The sequence below is a fragment of the Coprinopsis cinerea genome, assembly GCF_000182895.1.
Source record: "Coprinopsis cinerea okayama7#130 chromosome 2 map unlocalized cont3.2, whole genome shotgun sequence".
NCBI lineage: Eukaryota > Fungi > Basidiomycota > Agaricomycetes > Agaricales > Psathyrellaceae > Coprinopsis > Coprinopsis cinerea.
In genome coordinates this window covers 696,549-718,195 of record NW_003307543.1, presented here as the reverse complement: position 1 = coordinate 718,195, position 21,647 = coordinate 696,549, and the positions used below count along the sequence as shown (strand labels likewise).

The 21,647-nt window shown below is 52.5% G+C and overlaps 5 protein-coding genes across 5 annotated transcripts; 2 read left to right on the top strand and 3 right to left on the bottom strand.

The window, feature by feature from the left end:
* Positions 1 to 1,116: 1,116 nt before the first annotated feature.
* On the top strand, positions 1,117 to 2,111 carry CC1G_13851 (hypothetical protein; the record flags this gene model as incomplete). Its single annotated transcript, XM_002911770.1, has 6 exons — positions 1,117 to 1,198; positions 1,253 to 1,316; positions 1,362 to 1,502; positions 1,645 to 1,797; positions 1,907 to 1,965; positions 2,107 to 2,111. 6 exons carry the CDS (start codon positions 1,117 to 1,119, stop codon positions 2,109 to 2,111), a joined length of 504 nt encoding a protein of 167 aa, XP_002911816.1.
* Positions 2,112 to 2,629: 518 nt separating this feature from the next.
* Positions 2,630 to 3,694, bottom strand: CC1G_01009 (hypothetical protein). The gene is made up of 2 exons (XM_001832895.2): positions 3,267 to 3,694; positions 2,630 to 3,129 (listed from the first exon to the last, which is right to left on the bottom strand). The coding sequence occupies exons 1-2, from the start codon at positions 3,606 to 3,608 to the stop codon at positions 2,755 to 2,757; spliced, it is 717 nt and encodes a 238-aa protein (XP_001832947.1). The 5' UTR covers positions 3,609 to 3,694; the 3' UTR covers positions 2,630 to 2,754.
* Positions 3,695 to 8,000: 4,306 nt separating this feature from the next.
* Positions 8,001 to 8,743, top strand: CC1G_01008 (hypothetical protein; the record flags this gene model as incomplete). Its single annotated transcript, XM_001832894.2, has 3 exons — positions 8,001 to 8,121; positions 8,179 to 8,534; positions 8,597 to 8,743. 3 exons carry the CDS (start codon positions 8,001 to 8,003, stop codon positions 8,741 to 8,743), a joined length of 624 nt encoding a protein of 207 aa, XP_001832946.2.
* Positions 8,744 to 9,151: 408 nt separating this feature from the next.
* Positions 9,152 to 9,743, bottom strand: CC1G_01007 (hypothetical protein; the record flags this gene model as incomplete). The annotated part of the gene is made up of 4 exons (XM_001832893.2): positions 9,152 to 9,196; positions 9,247 to 9,429; positions 9,489 to 9,551; positions 9,618 to 9,743. The coding sequence occupies 4 exons, from the start codon at positions 9,741 to 9,743 to the stop codon at positions 9,152 to 9,154; spliced, it is 417 nt and encodes a 138-aa protein (XP_001832945.2).
* A 427-nt stretch (positions 9,744 to 10,170) lies between these two features.
* CC1G_01006 (hypothetical protein) lies at positions 10,171 to 14,140 on the bottom strand (the record flags this gene model as incomplete). The annotated part of the gene is made up of 14 exons (XM_001832892.2): positions 10,171 to 10,412; positions 10,466 to 10,661; positions 10,717 to 10,892; positions 10,959 to 11,163; positions 11,224 to 11,508; positions 11,567 to 11,899; positions 11,962 to 12,096; positions 12,157 to 12,363; positions 12,417 to 12,753; positions 12,808 to 12,916; positions 12,968 to 13,308; positions 13,371 to 13,458; positions 13,514 to 13,700; positions 14,135 to 14,140. 14 exons carry the CDS (start codon positions 14,138 to 14,140, stop codon positions 10,171 to 10,173), a joined length of 2,847 nt encoding a protein of 948 aa, XP_001832944.2.
* Between the last annotated feature and the right edge of the window lie 7,507 nt (positions 14,141 to 21,647).

Here is a 21,647-nt window from a genome sequence, read left to right as displayed (position 1 = left end):
GATTCGGATCTCCGAGGCTTTTTGTGGGCCATCATCATAAGCGCCCGTCACAAACCACCGCCGCCCTTTCGTCGGATGCGCACTGACCTTGTTCAAGTTGACCGGGTGCACCTTGCTCCTGCAGGAATGGGCAACTGGCAAATTACCTTCCAAAGTCTTGGGCCCATAACGTGCAGGATTGTTTCGAGGGGCATGATGGGCGGTGTATTAGGCGGGGGACGATCACATACCGTACGCGACTTGGATGATATCACTCCCTTTGCGTTGCGCAATCCCAGGCAATCTCACGTTCTTGGACAACTCTTTGAAAAATCGCTGTCGCTCCCGCATGCGGATCCCCTCAGCCAATTTTCTCGCGATTCGCCGACGGCCAGACGCTCGGACGACGTCAACGCCGTTCAAGTTGCGGTAGTTGTGCGATTGAGATTGCCGCCCTCACTGCTTAATATACCTCGGTCTTGTCATTCACCCTGCTACTACTCAACTGACACTAATGGCAGGCTGTCAGCCAGGATTGAAATTAATGCGAACACGCGTTGTTACTCTCAATTTTGCACTACGCGCCGCGTGCCGCGTCTGGCGGCTAATTAGCGTGCAGGTGTCACATTGTATCCGTCACCATCATCATCCTTTCCCGATTCCAACCTTCAGGTGCAGCCGTGATTGTAGGCGAGAGTCCATCACCAGTGGAGCGGCGAACATATGGATTACCATCGGGAGCGTTCTGACAGGTTCTGAGTGGATTGAGATCACATGTTTCTAGAAAGACAGACACTTGAAAAGGAAGAACAGAACAAAGATTAGAATGCCGGGTGGAGAATTGAGAGGAAGAACTCTGGGATCGATGATATGCGCGTCCGAAAACTGCACTTAAGCTTGGAACACCGAATGTAGGCTCTGTCAGTGTTCTTTTTTTCCCTGTATGTAGGTATCGAGGTTGCAGAGTATATCAGAGTATTGCTATTGAGTCTGTGAGAGACTCCCATGACATGACAACGGGTCCGAGTGGGTTCTCGTCCTTCGATCTTGCGAGAGAATGGAAGGTACTCGAATGTCGAGGGTGATTTGAGTGCGGATGATGGATAACGAGAGAGATGTTTCGATGGAACACTGACAATGATCGGGATTGGATTCATGGGAGCCTCCAAAGTCCCAAACGCTCGTCGGACAAAGCAAAACGGAATCGGGAATTCTGTGGGTGCGTGTAGGCTTCTAGTCCTGTGGTTTATCCGGCACTAATGATGATCTACAGGTTTGTATGAGAAGAAAGACATCAGTGTAAAGGTTAAAAGGAGTAGCAAGAACAATAAGACAAGGTACAGCCAGATGGTAGTGTGGGTGCTAAGAGATCGAGTATGCAGCGACGCGTGGACACGACGCGTCGGAGTTCTGCAAAGGGAAAAGCGGCACAACAAGAAGGACAAGGTATCGAAGGCGAAGGCAAGGAAGCATACGTACTTTGACAATTGGCAGCTAGAGGCGCACACCACCCGGCGGTTTGGGTTAATTGCGAGGAAGAGAACATGGCGCCGACGGGGGATAGATCGCAATTCCAGAAGAGACCCCCAAAAGAAAGCCTTTTTGAAACCATGTTTAGCTACAGCATTTTTGAATCGAGAAGCCAAACCAAGAGTAAAATTACAGAGATCGAGAGCGATCCAGAGCAGAGGAGCATAGCAGTAAAAGCAAGAAACAAACCAGTCAGGACGAGATCGAGAAGCTGTTTATGAGAGAGGGGCGGGGTTTGGTTAGGATTGTGGTTGTGATTGGTGAGGCTTTCGTTAAGGTCGTTACAGGGTTAGTACAATCGAGAGCAAGTACGAAACGATAACAAGGGAGACATATACGAGGCGTGAGGGAATGCATAGTCTAATCGTTACAATGGAGTGATGAAGCCAGGAAAAAGGAACAAAGACGAGCGAAAACCCAGGGGAACCCAGACAGTCGTGACTCGTACGGAGAAGCGTAAGTCACTTCCGACGAGCGCGATGAAGCTAGAAAGTGACCAATATAAACGGGAATAAAATGTAAAGTACGGGACTTGGAAAAAGGTTGAGAATAGAAATGCGTGAACAGATAGGTGAATACCATGCTAAATGAGGTTAGGATGAAGACTTGTAACGGAAGAAAAGGGGCGTCGTGCACGGGCGCCAATCGTCCCGGGAATGCAAAAAGATGAACGGATGGGAACAAATTGAATGCGTGAAGTGAAATGAGAAAATGTGTCGATGCCATAGGGAACAAAAATGGGCGAATGTCGCACGGGACCACTCCATTCGTCGGGATGATAGTCATGATGTGTCCGAGACTGTTGCAGGTTGTCGAGAGCTGAAAAGGTAGGCCTCCTTCCGAAAGCCTCCTAGTAGGCAACTCCGAGCGTTTTAGTTTAGGGTCGTGAAAAGTCGTGTCGTGCAACGTGAGGCGTAAGCAAGAACGCGGGACAGAGATGAAGACGCAGCTTGATAGGCGTGTGGGCGCATGTGTGGGCGTGTACTGGATCATGTCGATGATTGCGAGATGTCAGATATATTCTGCGGAGAACGGCCGATATGGACGCGCCGAGGGGCCTATTCGATGCCCGTTCAAAAATGCCTTAGATCAGAACGGAGTCATGGATCATGTTGATGCTGTGGTGGGCATGGGTTGCGCGAAAAAGGGAAACGAAGGGCATTAAGGAGAAAAGACGCCTGCATATATGAGGTTGAGTTGCTTGCTGCTGGTAGGGGTAGCATGAGATTGGGTGTGCTCCTCGGATTAGTTGATCAGGGCGGGCAACGAGAGAAGTGGGGGGATGGGGGAGTCGGTAAAGCAGTTCGCAAAGTCGTCTTGAAGGGACAAACAGTCAGCAAAAGTGTGGGCGCGGGTTAATGGTCTTGGGGATCCTGTGGCGATCCCGCTGTCTAATTGCAAGACCGACGCTAGAGGGGCATCATCTTCAAAGAAGCTGCCATGCATATCCATGTCTGACAGGCCAAGGCAAAGACCTTCGAACGTAAGAAGGGCTGGTTCAGGAGTGGATTCCAGGGATGAGGCCGAGGATTCCAGGCCATCGTGACGCGCCCGGCGGACGGGCGTTTGGGGGGCTATCGAGAGCGCTGCAAATTCTGCAACAGGCACAGAAAATGATGTCTGTAAGGGAAACGCTCGTGTCAGCATCGTCGAACAGCCTTATCAGACTTAAATTGCAATGAAACACAGGACGTTTGATACGGCTCAGGCACTATCTGACTGCCGGGCCCGCGACATAATATGAGGAAATCACGCACATCTGTTGTGGGCCACAACGCGGACGGTGCCCATAGGTGTTCTACACCAATACTGGGTTCAAAAAAGGCGGCGCCTGCAAGGCCGCCAGCAGTGACATTGTTCTGGACAACGTCACTGGTTCGTTCCTCCGACTCTAGGTCACCAGCACCGGGCTCGCATTGGCCGGCCGTCACTCTCCACCACTCGATATCGGCAAGCACACGCCTGTTGGTTATTTCGGACCCCGAGGAACGTCTGTGACCGTGTCCTCTCGCGGCTTGGGCACCACTTAAGGAGCTTGAGTAGCCGTACGGTGACGAGCGTACTGAGGGCGAGGAGGCGGTGCGACGAAGGGATGGCATTTTGACGTTGTAGATGTCGATGAGAGTGGTGCCGACGGTGCGGACGACGACGACGACGAGCAGCTGCCTCGCGCAGTGCGTTTGGATGGCAGAGGGAAGGAGGACACGCCAAAATTCCAAAAGCTCGCGGACTTATATAATTTCCCAGGTGTGAAGGAATCCCAGATCCACCGCCAGATCTCTTTCCAAATTCTCCATTTATCCATTTACTCCTGAATTAACTGCAAATCCGACCCTGCCAATTCCCTTCTAATTCACCATATTTAATTATCTCAGATAGCCTGGAGTCACTCTAGTCGTCTCACTGTCCTGCGCCATACTCAAGTACTGGACATTTAGAATTCACAGTTACCCATCACGAGTACATATGGCCAACCGGGCCTCTCGATTGCATTTCTGATATCTGCATTCCCCACTCAACAGCACCGGCCGACTCGGTCAAACATAACTCTGAATCGCGTCAGAGGGTCATAAGGACGCGCTCGTGCCGCTCAGATGTCACGTCGTTAGCGCAGTCCACAGCGGCTGCCTTGGGTGGAATTCTTGCGTCCAATCATCCTCAGAATCCAGCTAAGTACTAGCTTGGCAGCTTGAATCTTCGAGTTTCACGTCATTCTCCTCGTCATCTGCGGCCTATCGAATAATTGAATCGTCCCTCAAGTCTGCGGGTCTTCCCCGGGTTTGCAACGTATACACAAACAGGAGGAATGTTCTCACTCGCATGCTCTCACTGTCTTCTTTACGCCCGACGTTCTATGACCGACGGAAAACTCTGAGAACAAGAGGCCCAAACTGAAGTAACCGCTGAGATACGGCTCTTGTATTTCTTAACAGCTGATGTTACTATCACCGACCTCATGGCAGATATACGGATCACTCCCGCCAGCCACACGGGGACAGCCCACCCCCACGGCCGCGAGAGGCAACACTTTACGTCCATCTTATTCCTTCTCCCGAACTTTTTGACGCGTTTTCCTTCATAAAGAGCTCTTTCAAGGACATTTCCAACGTAATGACGCGTAAAGACGCGTTCAAGGCATCGCAGACGTCGCGATTTCTACTACTATCAAACTGCCAGTTTAATCACGCTGGCGGTTTCACCGGGCTGTGTGCACACCCCAGTTGCTGGTGCCTAGGTCATGCCAAATCTCCGAGCAAGCAACAAGTAACTACGCAGATTGTCCAAAGTACGTACAGGTCTGCGTAAGAATGCAAGAGATATCAGCCCTTAAAGCAATTAATCAGTGTGATGGGTTCCAGTTCCTTCAAGTAGTTGTTAAATCGGCTTTAAATATTCGTACCTACCCTCGTTAACTTAGAAAGCAGTTAAAATAAGGCATGACTACTGATCCCTTGTTAGCCCACAAGAGAACATCGATGCAATATAAACGAGGACCAAGATTCCGACTCCCGAGTCCCGAGACAGCGGTCCGCAAAAAATAATGGTTCTAGGTGGCTTTTAGATTCCAATAGCCAAAGGTCTACTATTCGCCTCTCAAATCTATTGATTAGGCATTGAGGTAAGTAAGTACCGAGGACCAGAGGTCACTAGACCCCTCGTCCGACCTCCGCTCGCCATTTCCCGGCGTCAAAAGGATGCTCTAACACCCCCTCGTTCCCATCGAGATGGGATCATTATCTATTTGGGATCCCATCCACTCCTTAGCTCATTGAATACAGTAGTACCCAGCTCCACCTTCTCAGAAGCAACCCTTGGAATGAAGGAGGATTGTTCCCGTTGCACGGAAACGCAAAGAAGCCAGATCACGAAGACGAAAACAGGAATGGCCTTCGCCTTGGTGCGCGTAAACCTTCGAAATCTGAGATATCATCGGCCCCGAGCCCTCCCGCTCTTCCCCCTCCGACGCCACAGAACTGTAAACCTTACATCCCTGAAACCAGATGAACGCCTCCCAAGCCCTTAAATCGCAAATGCTGGGCTTTGGTCATTTGGAATGATGAAGAAAGCAAAGGAACTTCATGTTGTACTTCCAGATTCTGTTGATGTCATTACACCCCTAGCTTTTTCAAATTGTAACAACAACAACAACAACAACACTCGACTGATGCTCTTTAGCTCTAGCCAGAGGTCTTATAAGTACAACTGTCACTCGAGGCTCGAGCCGGACGTTCTTCTGCATCGCGTATCATTCAAATCCGACACCCTGGAGGTTGATACGCGAGTACAGACACCTTTCTGTTGATTTCGCCCTCGTGAATGGATAGCAACAATGTGAATGCGAAGTTGGATTTGAAAGTCGGCGGTTTGCGCCTGACGAGCGCTCAGCATCGACCGCTGACCCCGCATTTCGTCATCGACCGCATGCACAAGCGGTCACGACGCCTTTCGACCATCGTCATCTGCGCGACAAACGGGTTATCTCATCATTCGAGACCGGCGAGGAGACCCCTCTACTGCGGATGCAGAGTGACGAAAGCGTTACTTACCTTCAACTTCAATGACGACGCAGATCATGCGTTGCGGCAAAGATTGAAGGAATCGAAGCAGAGTCGCGTCCTGGGGTGTTGCATCGCGGAATTTGGAAGAGTGAAAGGCGATTACTGCCTGGGTAGATTGTAGGTGACACGGTGTAATGGGCGTAAATGGCAGATGTCAAGCCTTACGGAGCCTTTGTATCGAGTACACGGGAGGCAGTGAGCCACACAACGCATGATCAGAATTCATGTTAGAAGCATGTCCCATTGGTCTTCCAAATCTTATCAAAAGGGCGCCTATACCGTAAATATGAGCTCAATACCCCGCGAAGGGTGGGTTCCATCATCAATAGCAGGCTTGTATGGAGTAGAGTCGAAGTCGAAGAGACGTCCCAGTGGAAAGGTGATATCACCACGAGGATGCAAGACTTCGCGACGAGAGTACTCCGATCATGATCAACTCTTACACTGGAAGATTTGATTAAATGAACGAACGAACACATACCCCTTGATATTCGCCAACGAGATAGCCCTGCTACCTGATGATTTCTTCGCGTCCTTCCGCTCGACGTGGCTAGGTAAGGAGACCGATGGGTGGCGGTCTGACTAGCCAACTTTGCAAGGAAGAAGAGCAATTGCGACCCTGCGTTTAGAAGTCTGATTCACATCTCGGCCCCCGCGAAGTGTGAAGAACGCGCCCAAAATATCCTGAATACTTCTCCCAGTGTGTGTGAGCGGGCATTCTGTAAGAAGACACGCGTAGGTTCGTGGAACAATCAAGGAACTGGACTGGGCGACCATGGAGCCTGAGGAAGAATGCGCCGACTTGGATGCCCGGCAGGGATGTTTAGACACGTTATGGACGCAGAAGGTCAGAGAATCCACCTATTCTTTAACCGAATGATAGCACAGGATGAACCCCTTTCGCGACAGGATTTTGCATGACAATACCTCCAACTTGAATCCTTCAAGTCGGGCCCCATCCATAGGCTACTACAACACTGGACACCCGAAGAAGCGAACAGAATGAGCAGACATTTGCCGAATGTCACAAGAACTACTGGCCGAATAATCCGCTAGCGATTTCAAAGCTGGAATTCCCTCTCAGCTTTCTGCAGGATGGATTGAGGGTTAAAACGTTAAATTGTTGGAGAGCCTACAGGAGGCTTGGCGTCGCGAGACGGTGTCGGCTTCAATCTCAAGCAGTGCCAAGCAACCAACCCCTGACGCATTGATTAAAGTGAACTTGGTTTCGTCCTTGCTGCCAGGGTTGCTGATTTGGGCCATTCCTTCCAACGACTTGATGCTACTGACCGACACTGAATCTCAAGCAAGGTGGAACCTCGGGACTGTCAATTTAAACCATATGGGTGGGCGCAGTATGTTGCCGTAACACTCTGAACTCTCCTCCAACGCCTACTATGTCTGGGCTCCTGAGCTTCTGGGCCAATCCTCACCGTCTGAGACGGTGAGGACATTGCTGATGATCTAGTCTGCGTAGCGCTATTCACAGTGTCATCAGGTATGTAATTGGCCTATGATCGATAGAGCGCTCACGTATATCGAACTAGCCCTGCAAATCTACCTTGCATGTCACATACTCCGCAATCTATGGTCCCGTGCAGGCGCCTGCAGCAAACCGTTTGCTTTCGCATGCTTGAGCCTTTCCGTTGCATACCTCGGCGCTGCAGCTGCATACATCTATGCCTTCACGTTTAAGCTGTCAACAGCAGCGAGACTGCGGGTTGTCGGCCCCGCAGACCCGGCAGAAACTGGCGCTAACACAGAAACCATCGTTAGGTGCATATCCGGTTCTCCGGCGGAAACTTCCCGCTGCCTGCAGCTTTCAGTTCATGTTCCGCATAAAGCCCTTCTATTAGATTCAGTAGTATCTTGTCTACTACAGGCTATCCTGACTTTGGCGGATGGTTTGATGGTGAGTATGCCTTCTGCGATATGTTCATCATCCCCAGCCTCTATGGACACAAAAATAACCAGGTCTACCGTTGCACGGTAGTCTTCTGTGGAGTCCCAGTCGTTTATGTCACAGTCATTGGAATGCTCTGCGGTTCAATAAGTCAGTCACTTTTCTCAAGGCAACACGTTCATTTCACTAACCACGGCATTCTCGTAGTCAGCTGGGCTGTCTCCGCCGCACAAGTGTTCTCCCAGGACAATTGGGCGAACCTGGGCTACGATGTGGTGACAGAATTCGAAGGCATTGGGATCAGCGTCTTCTGCTCTGTGATGATCAACCTCACTGTCACCCTCGCCATTTCCACCAAAGTCATCAGAGCCAGAAGGGCGTTGGAAAATCTCCGTATCGACACCCCTTCGCCGCACGATACTGTGATTGCGATTTTAATGGAAGCCGCAGTGCCCTCGGCCCTTCTCGGATTGGCTGTCTTCCTTTCTTTGCGTTCGCTTTTCCGGGGGAAGCGAGACAAGTTCTCTACGCACTGGTTAAGGGTATTATGGCTATCCGTGACGGTAAGCCTTTACTCCTTCGTCCCGGTGATACAGGCGCTTATGCGGAGGCTTCGTCGTGACAGGCTTTTGCACCACATATCATGCTTCTTCGTGTGGTAGAAGGCAGGTCCTGGAGCGGGCACGATTCGAGAGTTTCAAGGCCACTGGCCTTCATTGAAAGCAATAGTACGGGTGTTGACACTGCCCAGGAAGACGGCACTCGTGTTTAAATTCATGATCACCAGCCAACTTGAATGTGGCATTGGCGCGTACTGCCCACTTCCAGCAAGTAATGAACAAATGTAAGCAATCAGCAAGAGTTATGTACAGAGAAGGTGACATAGAGTACAGCAACAGCATAAATGCAGACCTATATACGAGATCGGAAGTAGCGATACAATTTGAGGAAGGGTCAACTTGATATACGAAAATGAAAAAAAAAGTGAAAGTATGCATAGCAAAAGATATGACAGCGAGATCAAGAAAGGCGCGAGAAGCTTCGTGGCACCCAGGGCAGCAACGTGTTTCGAAGAAAAGTCCGGTGGAAGGCATATGGTTGAATGTACAGTATTGTTGGCGAAGACGCTTTCGAGGCAAAGCCAGGGTAGAGCATGGAGTAAAACATTGGTACGAGGTTGCTACTTCAGCTCGGGAGTCGGCCCCGCGAGCCATCGCAAAACATTCTGCACTCGAGATAAGCAATGTAACACATAGCCAGAGAAGCTCGGCCCACCTTTATGACAGTCCCAACTCGACTTGCCAGCTGCTTCTTGCCCTTGCTTGGTTTGATAGACGAGACTGCTTCCTCAACCCGGTCCTCATTGTTATGCTTTGCTCTCTTCTTTTGGGATATGCAGGAACGTATTTTCGATATCAGAGACCGCTCATTTCTCGATGGCTGAGTAACTGAAACGTCCTAGCGAAACCCGCTACATCAGCGATGGTTGACGTGTATAGAGGTGACGACGAACTCACCGGTGGACGAAAATTGCGACAAGCCAAGGTGCCTGGTTGTGAGCAGATGAATTCTTCAAGGGCCTATATGATGGCAGGCGGTTAGAAAACCTCGAAAAGATTCGGAAAGGTGACTATGAAAGGACGTACGGGGAGCACTAGTGGTTTTCGAGGAGGTGGGTTAGGTAGTTGGAACATGATTCCTCGTCGTTTCGCGTCTGGGGAAAGTAGAGCTGTCGTGAACGATGTCCAGCCATTTTCAAGCTGCGGGGCCATGGTATACTACGGGTGGACAGTGGGTTTATGCTCAGACGAATGGAGAGATTCAGAACAGTGAAAAGCGAACGGCTTAAAAGAAGAGAGGAATGAGGTGATAAAGTCCTAGAGGACAAGCGACTCCGCAGTCGACGAGGAACCCTCAACACCGTGGTTCAGGCTGAACTAAGGCCTAACACGAGTACGGGTACGGATATACCCGCACCCGCCAGGCAGGTACCCGCCGCCCAAAAGAGTCATACCCGCATCCGTACGGGTTTTCCAAAACGGGTACCCGGATCCGCAGGTATATACCCGCGGGTTTCCAGAAACCCGTCACCGACGGATCCACGCAGGTACCCGCGGGTAAACCCACGGGTATACCTGTCAAATCCTAAGTCTGACAGAGAAAATCGGGATAGAAAGCAAAAAGAAATTGATTGATAAACTATTCTACTGTAATGACATTACTCCCTGCAATAGACTCATCCAATTTGGCCTTCTTCTTAGGCCGTCGCTTCTTAGTTTTGAAGTGCTCGTAAAGCTTTGCACGAGGAATCACCCAGTCATGCTCAGCCCACGAACCTAAGACAGTCGTTGCCCGAACAGATTTTGCTGAAAGGGCATGTCGCAGCTTTGAAACTGTGAGCCCCCCTCGCGAGAATGCTCGTTCGGCATCGGTAGACGTAGCTAGAGCAACGAACATGAGTAGAAGAGCATGCAATATGAATAACGAGACATACCGGGGGCAGAGAGAAAATCTAGCGCCATTTGCGCAAGGGGGTGGCCGTCCTGTTTCTGCTTAAACCAATACTTGATAGGGTCAAGTTTGGTCTTCACAGGAGGGGTCGACAACCACTCCTCCAACGCATCCACCTCGTCGTCGTCAGGTGCCATGTCACGGTACTCATTCACTCGCTGACGAGCCTTCGAAAACCTCTGAAGTAATCCATTAGTGACAGTGAAGATATAGCGAACTCAAAGACCAACTCACATCTGACTGAGCATCAACCGGGGCAGCCGCCGGCGTATTTCGAGCTGACGTAGCACTCGAGGCAGTCTTGTAATTATCTAACCACTCCCTGCGAGTGATCTCCTTCGCCTCGGTGATCCAAGCTGCCGGCCATTTGTGGCGAGTGAAGTAATTGGCCTTCATTCGAGGGTGGAGCACTGGTAGTGGGTCAGACAAACGACAAGGTCTAGATAATAAGAAATGGGACTTGCACATGGCAATACGGAAGATGACGGCCTCATCGGTGCGAGCATAGTACTTGTTCATCATCAGCATGCCACGAAGGGCAGCATGTCGAACAGTGGGGTGGAGATCAATGTCACGGATGTAATCCTCGAACCACGACGTCAAAGAATCGATGAAAGGAATGACGTCGTGGATCAGGGGTACCGAGGTTTTCGAGACCTCGGTTGTAACATACAGAAGCATCTGAAGTATTGAAGAGTAAGCCATAGTCATCCCAATATTTGAACAAGGCGAGACACTTACATCAAGCATGGGACCCAACTGTTTCAAGATCTCCCACTCGGTGTTGTCGAGACTGAATCGCTGTAGTCGGACACCTCCCGCCTTATTAAACTGGGTCTGCACCACAAGCTGGTTCAGTGGTTCTTTGAGGTCGAGGGCGGATTTGATGACCTCGGTGGTGCTATTCCACCGAGTCGCCACGTCGCGGACAATGCGACGATACTTGACGTTGTGCTGCTTACATGCCTTCCGAAGCTCTTCGTTGATGGTAGGGCTATGAAAGATTTTGATAGCAAGTTTGCGAAGCTATAGAAATGAGTTAGTATGAATGTACCGTGATCATCAATCAAACAATAGGACTCACCTTCGTTAACACGATCTGTCCCGCCTTTGCATCGGCCAACGACAGAGCAGGGAGGGAGACGTCAACGTCTGCAGCCTTCTCGACCTCCATCAGCATGTCGTCATCAAAGGAGGCAACTTCAGGCGCCACCTCATCGTCGTCGGGCACCTCCACAATCCTGGCTTCATCATCCGAGCCTGCGTCCTCCAACTCTGACTCACTCTCGTCGTCTTCATCACCAAACAAACCCTCTCCTTCCGCATCCTCAAGGCCAGCGAGCATGGTGTCGAGTGCACTGGTGTCTTCGAGCGGAATGGTCGTTGTTGCCTTGCCTGAAAATGGAGCAAGCATCGCCTAGAGTAACAGTACAAATCAGTGAATAGATAGACCCAAATATACGAAGGACGATGTCATACCTTAGCGACCAAGTTGATGACATGTGCAAAGCATCGAATACGATACTTTGAGCCACAGAAAGTTGGGACTAAACGTTTGAGTTCGGTGACGAGGGTGTCGTTGTTGCTAGCATTATCACAGACAAACCCGAGGACCTAGTGTTCATTTTATCAGACAAACGGAGGGAAACGAGATGAAACAAATCAATATCGAACCTTTCTATCGATGCCATAGGCCTTTAGACATTCGGCAATGCGACCAGCCAGGTAAACACCGGTATGGGCCTTCGTGCACTTGATGAAATCGAGCACGAAGGACTCCATCTTCCCCTTGACCGCAAAATGAACCGTAGCACCTATGAAGGAGATGACGTTGGGAGAGGTCCAACCATCTGCGCCAACGTGCAATCTTCCTTTGAATTTCTACAAGAGCCGACATCAGATACATGTATCAAGCCTAACAACGGAGGGCTTACCTGGAACCACTCAATCAAGGACTCACGGGTGATCTTGTGTATCTCCTGAGCATCTCGAGAAACAGTCCAGGGCTTGGGTGTGACACAGTCAGCACGCAGATCCGTGAACACTTGTAAAAGTTCGGGGTCGGCGACGATGGCGAACGGTCGACGACGACGGACAGCCCAGAGCGTGATGTTGACACGATGCTTCGCCTCACTATAGGTGGAGCCGTGGGCGAAAGTCTCGAGCGTCTGCGTTTGTGATGTCGGTGTTGGTACGCAACGCTCAATGTGCTTGTTGAGGTTGCTGGTCGAGTTGTCATCGCGGCTGCGTCGGACAACGATAGAGGGATTGCTTGAAGACAACGTGAGCAACAAACCAGACAGGAAGCCGGGAGAAGAGACGTACGTTTTACACTGGAAGGCGTATTTCACTTTCTTTTCGGCGGTGATAATTATCTTCGGAGGTAGGTGGAAGTGCTGGTACACCTCCGAGGTCCATTGACCCATCTGCTTCTCTATTCGGAAGGGTTAGAAGACTCCGGAAACCAAATAATCGGGGAACTCACCTAGAACTTCTTGGTTTGTCGAGTTTCCAACATCGTATCGCTCGTTAAAGGTGCGCTTGTCCTTCTGCGCCCGACTTTCCTTTTGGCGGCGTGGTTGAGCGTCGGCGGTGTCTTCTTGCGAGCTGGGGTCTTCCTCGTCGTCCTCGTCGACATCGATGACCGCAGCGGGAGTGGACCGGCTCTTTCCCGTGGGGTTAGAGCTGTCATCGGGGTCGTTGTCCACGTAGTCGTCATCGCCACTCTCCGATTCGTCGTCGTCGGTGGCACGTCGTTTACGCTTGAGGGCGGCGGTGACGTTGGCGTACTCGACAGCTTTCTGGGTAGGTCGTTTGTCCCTGGCGCTAGAACGGGCCATGACGAAGTGGAGTCAGAAGAGAACCAACAAGGACGGAGAACAACTCACCATATTAAGTCCAGAACGAAGGCTGAAGACGGGAGGCCGACGGACAGGCACCCGACGACAACTTCAGTCGAAGGCAGGCTAGTCGAGGCTGCAGAATAGTTAGTCCATCATCGACAACCAATACGTGAGGTGGTCTGACTGACCAACATGCTCCAGTCTGTTCCTCTGGCCAATGACATGGCCGGCATTCGACAACGATCGGAGTTGCACGGGTTTGGCGGGTGTTTGAGGTGGCGAAAGTTGGCGATAGGTATACCCGCCAGCGCCAAGCTGGCTGGCGTCGAGGGAGAGAATGGAGAGTGGAGGGGCGTTGGTGATGATGGGGGAAAGCTAGAGAGCGGAAACATCTCTTTATACTGGCCTGGAGGTGGGAAAGTGGGTGCCTTCACCGACACGGGCGCTGCGGTCAAACTGGTGGAAGCGAAGGATGTGCGTCCACTTGGCGAACGTAAAGAGCGGAGCGCTTGACTAATTCGGACAGGCCAAGCCGGTGCAAATTAGTGAAGAGCTTGGCTCCTTCAATTCATCGAGCCGCTTTTCTAAACCTTTCCCCTGTATATCACAAGCTTTCTAACTATATAATTGACATAAATACAGTAGTGACGACGGAACAACCCAGACAACAACCCAAAATGCGATCCTTCACCCAAGACAACTGCCCGAAAACCCGGAATGCTCATCAAGCTTCCCTGACTGACTTTGAATCCTTTGTGGCAAAGTGAGTGAATTTATATACATTATGTGCCCTAATGATACCGTTTGACTAACATAATTGTTCTACTTAGATTTCGCCCGTTCTCAAATGGCATTCCCTGCCACGCCCATCTCGTGAACTTGTTCGCGAAAGCAGAGCTACGAGAGCCATCAAAGGTCAGTGATCGGACTTCCCTTTTTGGTCAGGTCCAGCCTGACTGACTGAACCGCTCGACAGACCCCCTCGCAACCTTGTCCAAAGCCCCGGCTCTAGTGTAGAGTAGTTAACAACAATAATGAATGAATTCTGCTTGTATTCAAGCCAGACATAGACTCAATTTCGTTTGAAAACCCGCGGGTACCCGCGAGTTTACTCGCAGGTACCCGTACCCGCGCCTAAATCCCGAGGTCTCATACCTGTACTCGCGGATACGGGTACCGACGGGTTTTCCCACGGATATACCCGCGGGTAACCCGTTCGGTACCCGTACTCGTGTTAGGCCTTAGGCTGAACGTGGCAAGGGTTGTGCTAAACAATCAAGGTTTATTTGAATTGAAAAGGGAGTAACCGTAAAGGGACGGCGACCCTTCCTGGGTCGCCGGCTGGGGAAGATGGCCGCGGTGTATTCCTGACCACACTGTAGGATACTTTGCCGCGAGTGGATAGCAGAAGGCGGCCGAGAGGATGGGCGAGAAGTCTTGAGGCTTGATTTTTGCGTAGTAAATGATAGTGAGTTGTCGCTGAGGAATGTAATACGCGGGGCTGGGCTTGACGGTGCCTCGAATGGCGGTGACTGAAAGTTCTGAAGTTTGAAGACAGGCCGAACGAAGGGATGTGTCGTTTCTGAGCGTCGCATGGGATGATCTGGAGTCAAGAAGAACTATGCCGTTTGGTTGTCGGGATAGCTGGTCGTATGAGGTAACAAGCGTGTCCACTCTTTCTGTCACACACTGCTACACTGCTACACCACCAACCCAACCCTCCTGCTCTTCGCAGATGAATTCTCGCGGGCTTCCAGACTGAACAGCGTAGAAGATATTGGAAAAGGGTCGGAATTATTGGTGGACAGTACGATGGGTCTGGATGTCGAAGAGAGTCGATGAGGGAGGGAGAAATGGTGGGTCGTTCTTCTCCTTGTTTACACCTTGATTTGATGTCCGTGCTTCGTTCAGGAGGGAGTAAAGATGGGTACGGACAGTGGTTGTCGCCCAAAGGTGGGCGCTGGAGCTATGAAGTGGGATGGCGATGACGATGGGGAGTTGGGTCGCCGTTGGTGTTGAGTGGGTTGTGGTACGTGCTTGACGGAAAGTCGGTCATTGCGCTCATATTGACGAGGCTTCGGGCATTCATAACGGCTTCAGGTTGTCAAGGGACTGACCTAGCCATCGGAGAGGACGGTCTTGGAATACTGCAGAAATTGGTGCACTCGACTTTATGCTTCGTTCGAACGTCTCTTCCATGCAGGGGTGCCGAGGTCGCTCGGTTTTCCACTGGGATTTGGAGCGCTGCTACCTGTGTATTCACGCAGCTTGGATGAATCTCCTTCCCATGGAGGACGCAGGGAGGGCGCCTTCGAGCTTCGTGTCTTTACAGCCTGGGCGGGCGGGATTCGAGAAAAACGGTCATTCTCGATTCTACATGCGGTTTTCCGACCTTGTCACTCGGAGGGTGACATGAAGAAGCAATTCCAACATACACCCCTCCCCATTGTGAGCCCTGAACTGGCACTCGAGTCACTGAGAGTCGGCGTTGGGATAGGGCGGGAGTCGGGCCCGACGCGGCGGATTCGGCGGACATCACGTGATACCGACGCTGGCGTCGGTCCCTGGTGAGTCCCCGCTCGGCCTTCTTTTTCCAAACCCCATGACTGACATGAATGTACAGCGGTACGAGCAACCTGTGTGACTGAGCCCATTTCTGGCCCCGACGGCCTAGTGTGCAGCAACTCGACGAAGGCAGCAAGACCAAGCAGCGAAGACGAGAAGAACGAACAGGGTAACGAACATTTCTGCTACTCGCGAAATGGCTGCGGAAGCCGTTCCAAGGTAGTCCCCTCACTGAACGTCTAGTGATGGACACGGGTTTTCGATACCCGGCGGGTTACGGGTACGGGTAGGCGGGGGTACGGGTACGGGTAACGGTGTCCGTACCCGCGCCCCTTTCAAACGAGCCCAAAAACGTCCAAAACGGCCATAAAATGGGCGGGTTACGCTTGATTTAAGTAAATTGAGCATATCTCGCTCATTTCTGGTCCGTTTTGGACGTTCTTGGGCTCGTTTTGTGAAGAATACCCGTCGGGTTGCGGGTACGGGTAAAGGCGGGTACGGGTACGGGTAGGGGTAAATTTACCCGCGGGTTACCCGTGTCCTTCACTATGAATGTCGCTATGATGCTCTCAATGGCGTGACCGAGACTGTAAACCGGAGGAACTGTGTCACTGCCCGCCTGCCTGCCGACAAGAAAAGGGTGCTCTAGCGCTGAGACTTGAGGCCCTCCGAACGATGCATGTGCTGGAAAAGGAACTCCTGCGTTGTTCAGTGACGATGTCTTGGCCCAAACTGATTCAGACCCACCTTGGAACCCATGGTGCCTGATATGAACACGCGACCAAATCCTCCTGGGTTCTCCCTCCAGCTGTCGTGAACAGCAAGTACGAGCCCCTATTTTCCCTTATCTTATCTTATCTTATCGTTTTCATCGCCCTTATCACCTTTTCTTTATTCTTATTTTTGCTCTTATTCTCGACACGGACACTTTCTCCCATGGAACACTGCCTCGTTATGCCCTTCGCCCTACGTCTTATCGTTCTCTCCATTCTTGCACTGCCTCGTTACTCTGTTATTGTCTTCTTTATTCTTCGCGCAGCCTTCGCGCAGCCTTGTGACTCTCCTTATTGTTCTTTTGTATTTCACCATCTGTTCGTCATCTTGACTCATCGCGGTTATGTAGATTGTAGAATAGGTATATAAGCTAGGTAGATCCCTCTGTATTTCCTCAGCTTGACCTCTTCGTCAATACACCACTTCAGCCTTCATCTGCATCTGTCGCTCATCGCTCTTATCTCACTCGCCGCTCTTATCTGCTCCGCATCACTGGTCTTTGGTTTGGTTTAGTGTTCGCTCTTCGCGACATTAGGTCAAGCTACCCTTGTGACACCGGCAACGCCGATCGTTGCTCCTGCATCATCCGCATCCCTGGCTTCTGGTTGACCTGCCGATCAGGTCCCTCTCTGGCAACTCTGGTCCCCGCACTCCGATCAAGATTTCCGCCACACCGGAAGACACCTCCTGTCTGTTTAAGCCGCACTTTGTCGTTCGGGCCAGCGACGGTCACCCCATCGTCCTAGACGTCCATCTACCAAGCCTCAACCGTTGGACCGCTTGCTCTGAACAGCCCTGCCCCAACCGTTACCACGAACCTTCCGTACACGACTGGGTCTATATCAACTCCCTCAAGTTAAACGCCGAATCACCGTCCCCCGTTAATCAGCAAGCAGTTGAAGAATTCGCCCGCAACAACCCCAGGACTCCGCCCTCTGAAACGCAACCCACCGCCGCCGAATCTCCAGAAACCCCGTACCAAGCCTACCGTTCCGCAAACACCTCCCCCGCTGCCAAAGCCGGTTCATTCAAGCTTCCAGATCCCGACACCGACCCCGAAGAAGACGAAGAAGACGACGACGAGGAAGAAGAAGAAGAAGTCGTCCAGTCCCTTAGCGTCCGATCAGCATCCCCCGAACAAGAAAACACCCTCCCACCGTTCAATACCCTCCACTCCGCTCTAACCGCATCCGCACCCCTCATCTCCGCACAACGCCTCAGCTCTTCCGGCCGCTCTACACCGACAAACCCCGCCTCTTTCGTTTCTCGCTCGATCCATCCCCCTCTCCACACCTCTCGGCAGTTGGAGGATACATCTGACGCTCCAAGCTCAGAACAGAAACCTCCCACTTCCACCCAACCAACTACTCTACCCTCTTCCACTTCCCAAACCACCGACGACTTCACGATGTCCGCCGCCGATCTCGCGAAACTCCAGGAACAGCAAAACCAGCTCACCACCGCCATTTCTACCCTGGTCAGCCACCTTACAGCCGCCAAAACCGCCTCTAGCAAGAGCCCGGTCAAGGCGCCTGAGCCCTTCCACGGCAAGGCTGAAGACGCCCGACGCTTCCTCCAGTTCTTTACCAATTGGGCCGGACACCAACCCCAGTTGGAAGAAGGATGGGAATCATGGAGCGCTACGCTGCAACTACTGCCAGCGTATGGGACATGCCGCCACCGTCTGCCAGGACAAGTACATGGGATTCCCACCCGGACGAGGGCTCTCTCGACCCCCACGTCGTCGTGTCGCCGCCACCCAAGAAGCACCCTTCTCCCTCTTTGACGAACCCGCCCCTGCTGCCACTGCCACCGTTGCCGCCACCACCCCCGCTGTGTCCCCTGCCCCTGCCCCCACCCTCGCCTCGCTCTCGGCCACTCAACAACAACAACTCGAACTCCTGGCTCAACTCCAGAGGCTCCATCAGGGTTTTTGAAGCGGGTGCCCGTCCCTGCCGCAACGCAGGCACCCTTTGCTCCTCCGTACGCTGTCTCCGAATATGACTCTATCCGCTCATGTACTATTAGCTCCATTCGCGAAATACACCCCGGTTCTTCACACTTTCGCGTGAACGTGAGGCTCAGAGGCAGAAACCGTAGTACGAACTCCGCGGCAATGGTCGACAGTGGCGCAACAGGCAAGTTCCTGGACAAGCCCTTTGTTGATCGACACAACATCACCACCTTCCCTCTCCGACATCCCATCCGACTTCTCAACATCGACGGTACCCCTAACCAGGCTGGCAGTATCACTCATTTCGCACGACTGGAGCTCACGGTGGATGGTCACTCTGAATGGACCGACTTCCTTATCGCTGATCTGGGAGGCGAGGACATCATCCTTGGGCTCCCTTGGCTTCGAAAGATCAACCCCACCATCGATTGGCGCAACGGCACCCTCCAGGTCCCCTCCAAAGTCTCTAGTGTCACGATCGAGGAGATTCCAGACGAGGACGCGCACCCTCCCAGTCGAGGAACTCCCTCTGGCGACGCCATCCTGGAACAGATTGATACCACGGTTGATCCTTCTCCGGTACTCCCCACTCCCAGCCCCAGCCCTGCTCCTGAACCAGAACCAGAACCGGTCGGACCACCCCTCTGTCGCATCAGTGCCAACCGAACCACTCGCAGGAAATGGCTACGAGCAGGGTTGATCGAGGAAACGGGTGACGAACTTTGGTGCGCTGCAGGATTCACCTACTCCCAACAAATTGCCGAGAAATCTCAGAAAGCCAAACCCCAGAAAACTTTCGAGGAGATGGTTCCCCCGCAGTACCGCCAACACGCTTCCGTCTTCTCCGAGTCCGAGTCGCATCGCCTACCCGAACACAAACCCTGGGACCACGCCATCGATCTGATCCCCGGAGCCCCGGCTACCATGCGCACCAAGGTTTACCCCATGTCTCAGAACGAGCAGGAAGAGCTTAATCGGTTCCTCGACGAGAACCTCAAGAAGGGGTACATTCGACCCTCCAAGTCTCCCCTCTCCTCCCCGGTCTTCTTCGTCAAGAAGAAGGATGGCAAGCTCCGCTTTGTTCAGGATTACCGCAAGCTTAACGAGATCACCGTCAAGAACCGTTACCCCCTCCCTCTTGTCTCCGACATCATCAACAGACTCCGCGGTGCCAAGTACTTCACGAAATTCGATGTTCGCTGGGGTTACAACAACATCCGGATCAAGGAAGGAGATGAGTGGAAGGCTGCATTTGCCACCAACCAGGGACTCTACGAACCACTTGTCATGTTCTTCGGCCTAACCAACTCCCCGGCGACATTCCAAGCTCTCATGAACTCGATCTTCTCGGATCTCATCGCTGGAGGAAAGGTTGCGGTATATCTCGGACGACATCCTTATCTTCACGGCCACACTCGACGAGCACCGACAAGTCGTACACGAAGTCCTGCATTGCCTTCAGAAGCACGATCTGTACCTCCGACCCGAAAAGTGCGAGTTTGAACGTCAGGAGATCGAATATCTCGGGCTGATCATCCGTGAGGGCGAAGTCAGCATGGACCCCGCCAAGGTCGAAGCCGTCCGCAACTGGCCATGTTCCCCGCAACCTCCGCGCTGTTCGAGGTTTCCTTGGATTCGCCAATTTCTACCGCCGTTTCATCAAGGATTTCGCCACCATTGCCCGACCGCTCAATGACCTCACCAAGAAGAACGTCCCCTGGCAATGGAACGAACCCCAACAGCAGGCTTTCGACACCCTCCGCAACGCCTTCACGTCTGCCCCCATCCTGGCACTCTGGGATCCTGACCGCCCCACTCGCATTGAAGTCGACGCCTCCGGCTTTGCCACTGGAGGAGCCCTTCTCCAGAAGCAGGACGACGGTCTCTGGCACCCCGTTGCATTCCGATCCGCCTCCATGCAGCCCGCCGAACGGAACTACGAGATCTATGACCGGGAGATGCTGGCCATTATCGAAGCTCTCAAAGACTGGCGTCACTTTCCTGGAAGGACTCCCTGAACCATTCGAGATCGTCACCGACCATTCCAACCTCGAATACTGGCGCACCGCACAAGACCTCAGCCGTCGACAAGCTCGTTGGGCCCTCTACCTTTCCCGCTTCCGGTTCTCGCTCACCCATCGCCCTGGAAAATCCAACACCCAAGCCGACGCCCTCTCTCGCCTCGATATCCACCAGGTCTCCGACGCTGAGGATAACAAGCAGCAAGTGGTGCTCAAACCTGAGCTTTTCGCCAAACTCGCTGCCTCAAGCATGGCCGTCAACCCCTTGGAGGATCGTATCCGGCAGGCCAGCGCCCGAGAATCCCAGGTTCTGGATGGACTCGCTCAGCTCCGCAAGACAGGTCCCCGCCGTCTCACCTCTGGTCTCGCCGAATGGGAGGAGGATAATGGCCTTGTTTACTACAAGGGTCGCGTTTACGTTCCCCCTGACGATGAACTTCGGCGCGACGTTCTCAAGCAGTGCCATGACGATCCCACCTCTGGCCATCCGGGCATACACGGAACTCTCGAGCGGGTCGAACGACAATACTGGTGGCCGACTATGCGAGCCTTTGTCAAGAAATATGTGGAAGGTTGCGACATCTGCGCCCGGAAGAAACACACCCAGCACCCCCGTGCCTCGACTCAGCCCTTAGAGATACCCGATGGTCCCTGGGAGACTGTTGGAGTCGACCTTATCACCCAGCTTCCCGAGGCCAGTGGACATGATGCCATTATCGTCTTTGTCGACCACTACAGTAAGCTTCTCCACGCCCTCCCCTGCACCTCGGACATCACCACCGAAGGAGTTGCCGACATCTACTACCGAGAAGTCTTTCGCCTCCACGGCCTCCCACTCCGGTTCATCAGTGATCGCGGTCCTCAGTTTGCCTCCAAGGTTAGTGAAAGGCAAGGGTTGCCCAACCCGATAGGGTTTTAGGGTTAACCCGAGCGCGGGTCGGGCCAGGGTTGCCCTTTTGGGACCCGCGCCAAAACCCGATTCGGACTCGGGTTCTCAGGGGTTTCCAC

Excerpts from the sequence above, each read along its gene's own strand:
- CC1G_01009 (XM_001832895.2), bottom strand. The coding sequence starts at position 3,608 with ATGCCATCCCTTCGTCGCACCGCCTCCTCGCCCTCAGTACGCTCGTCA. Across the intron at positions 3,130-3,266 it reads CGTTGTGGCCCACAACAGAT|ACATCATTTTCTGTGCCTGT; the intron begins GTGCGTGATTTC and ends TTTCCCTTACAG.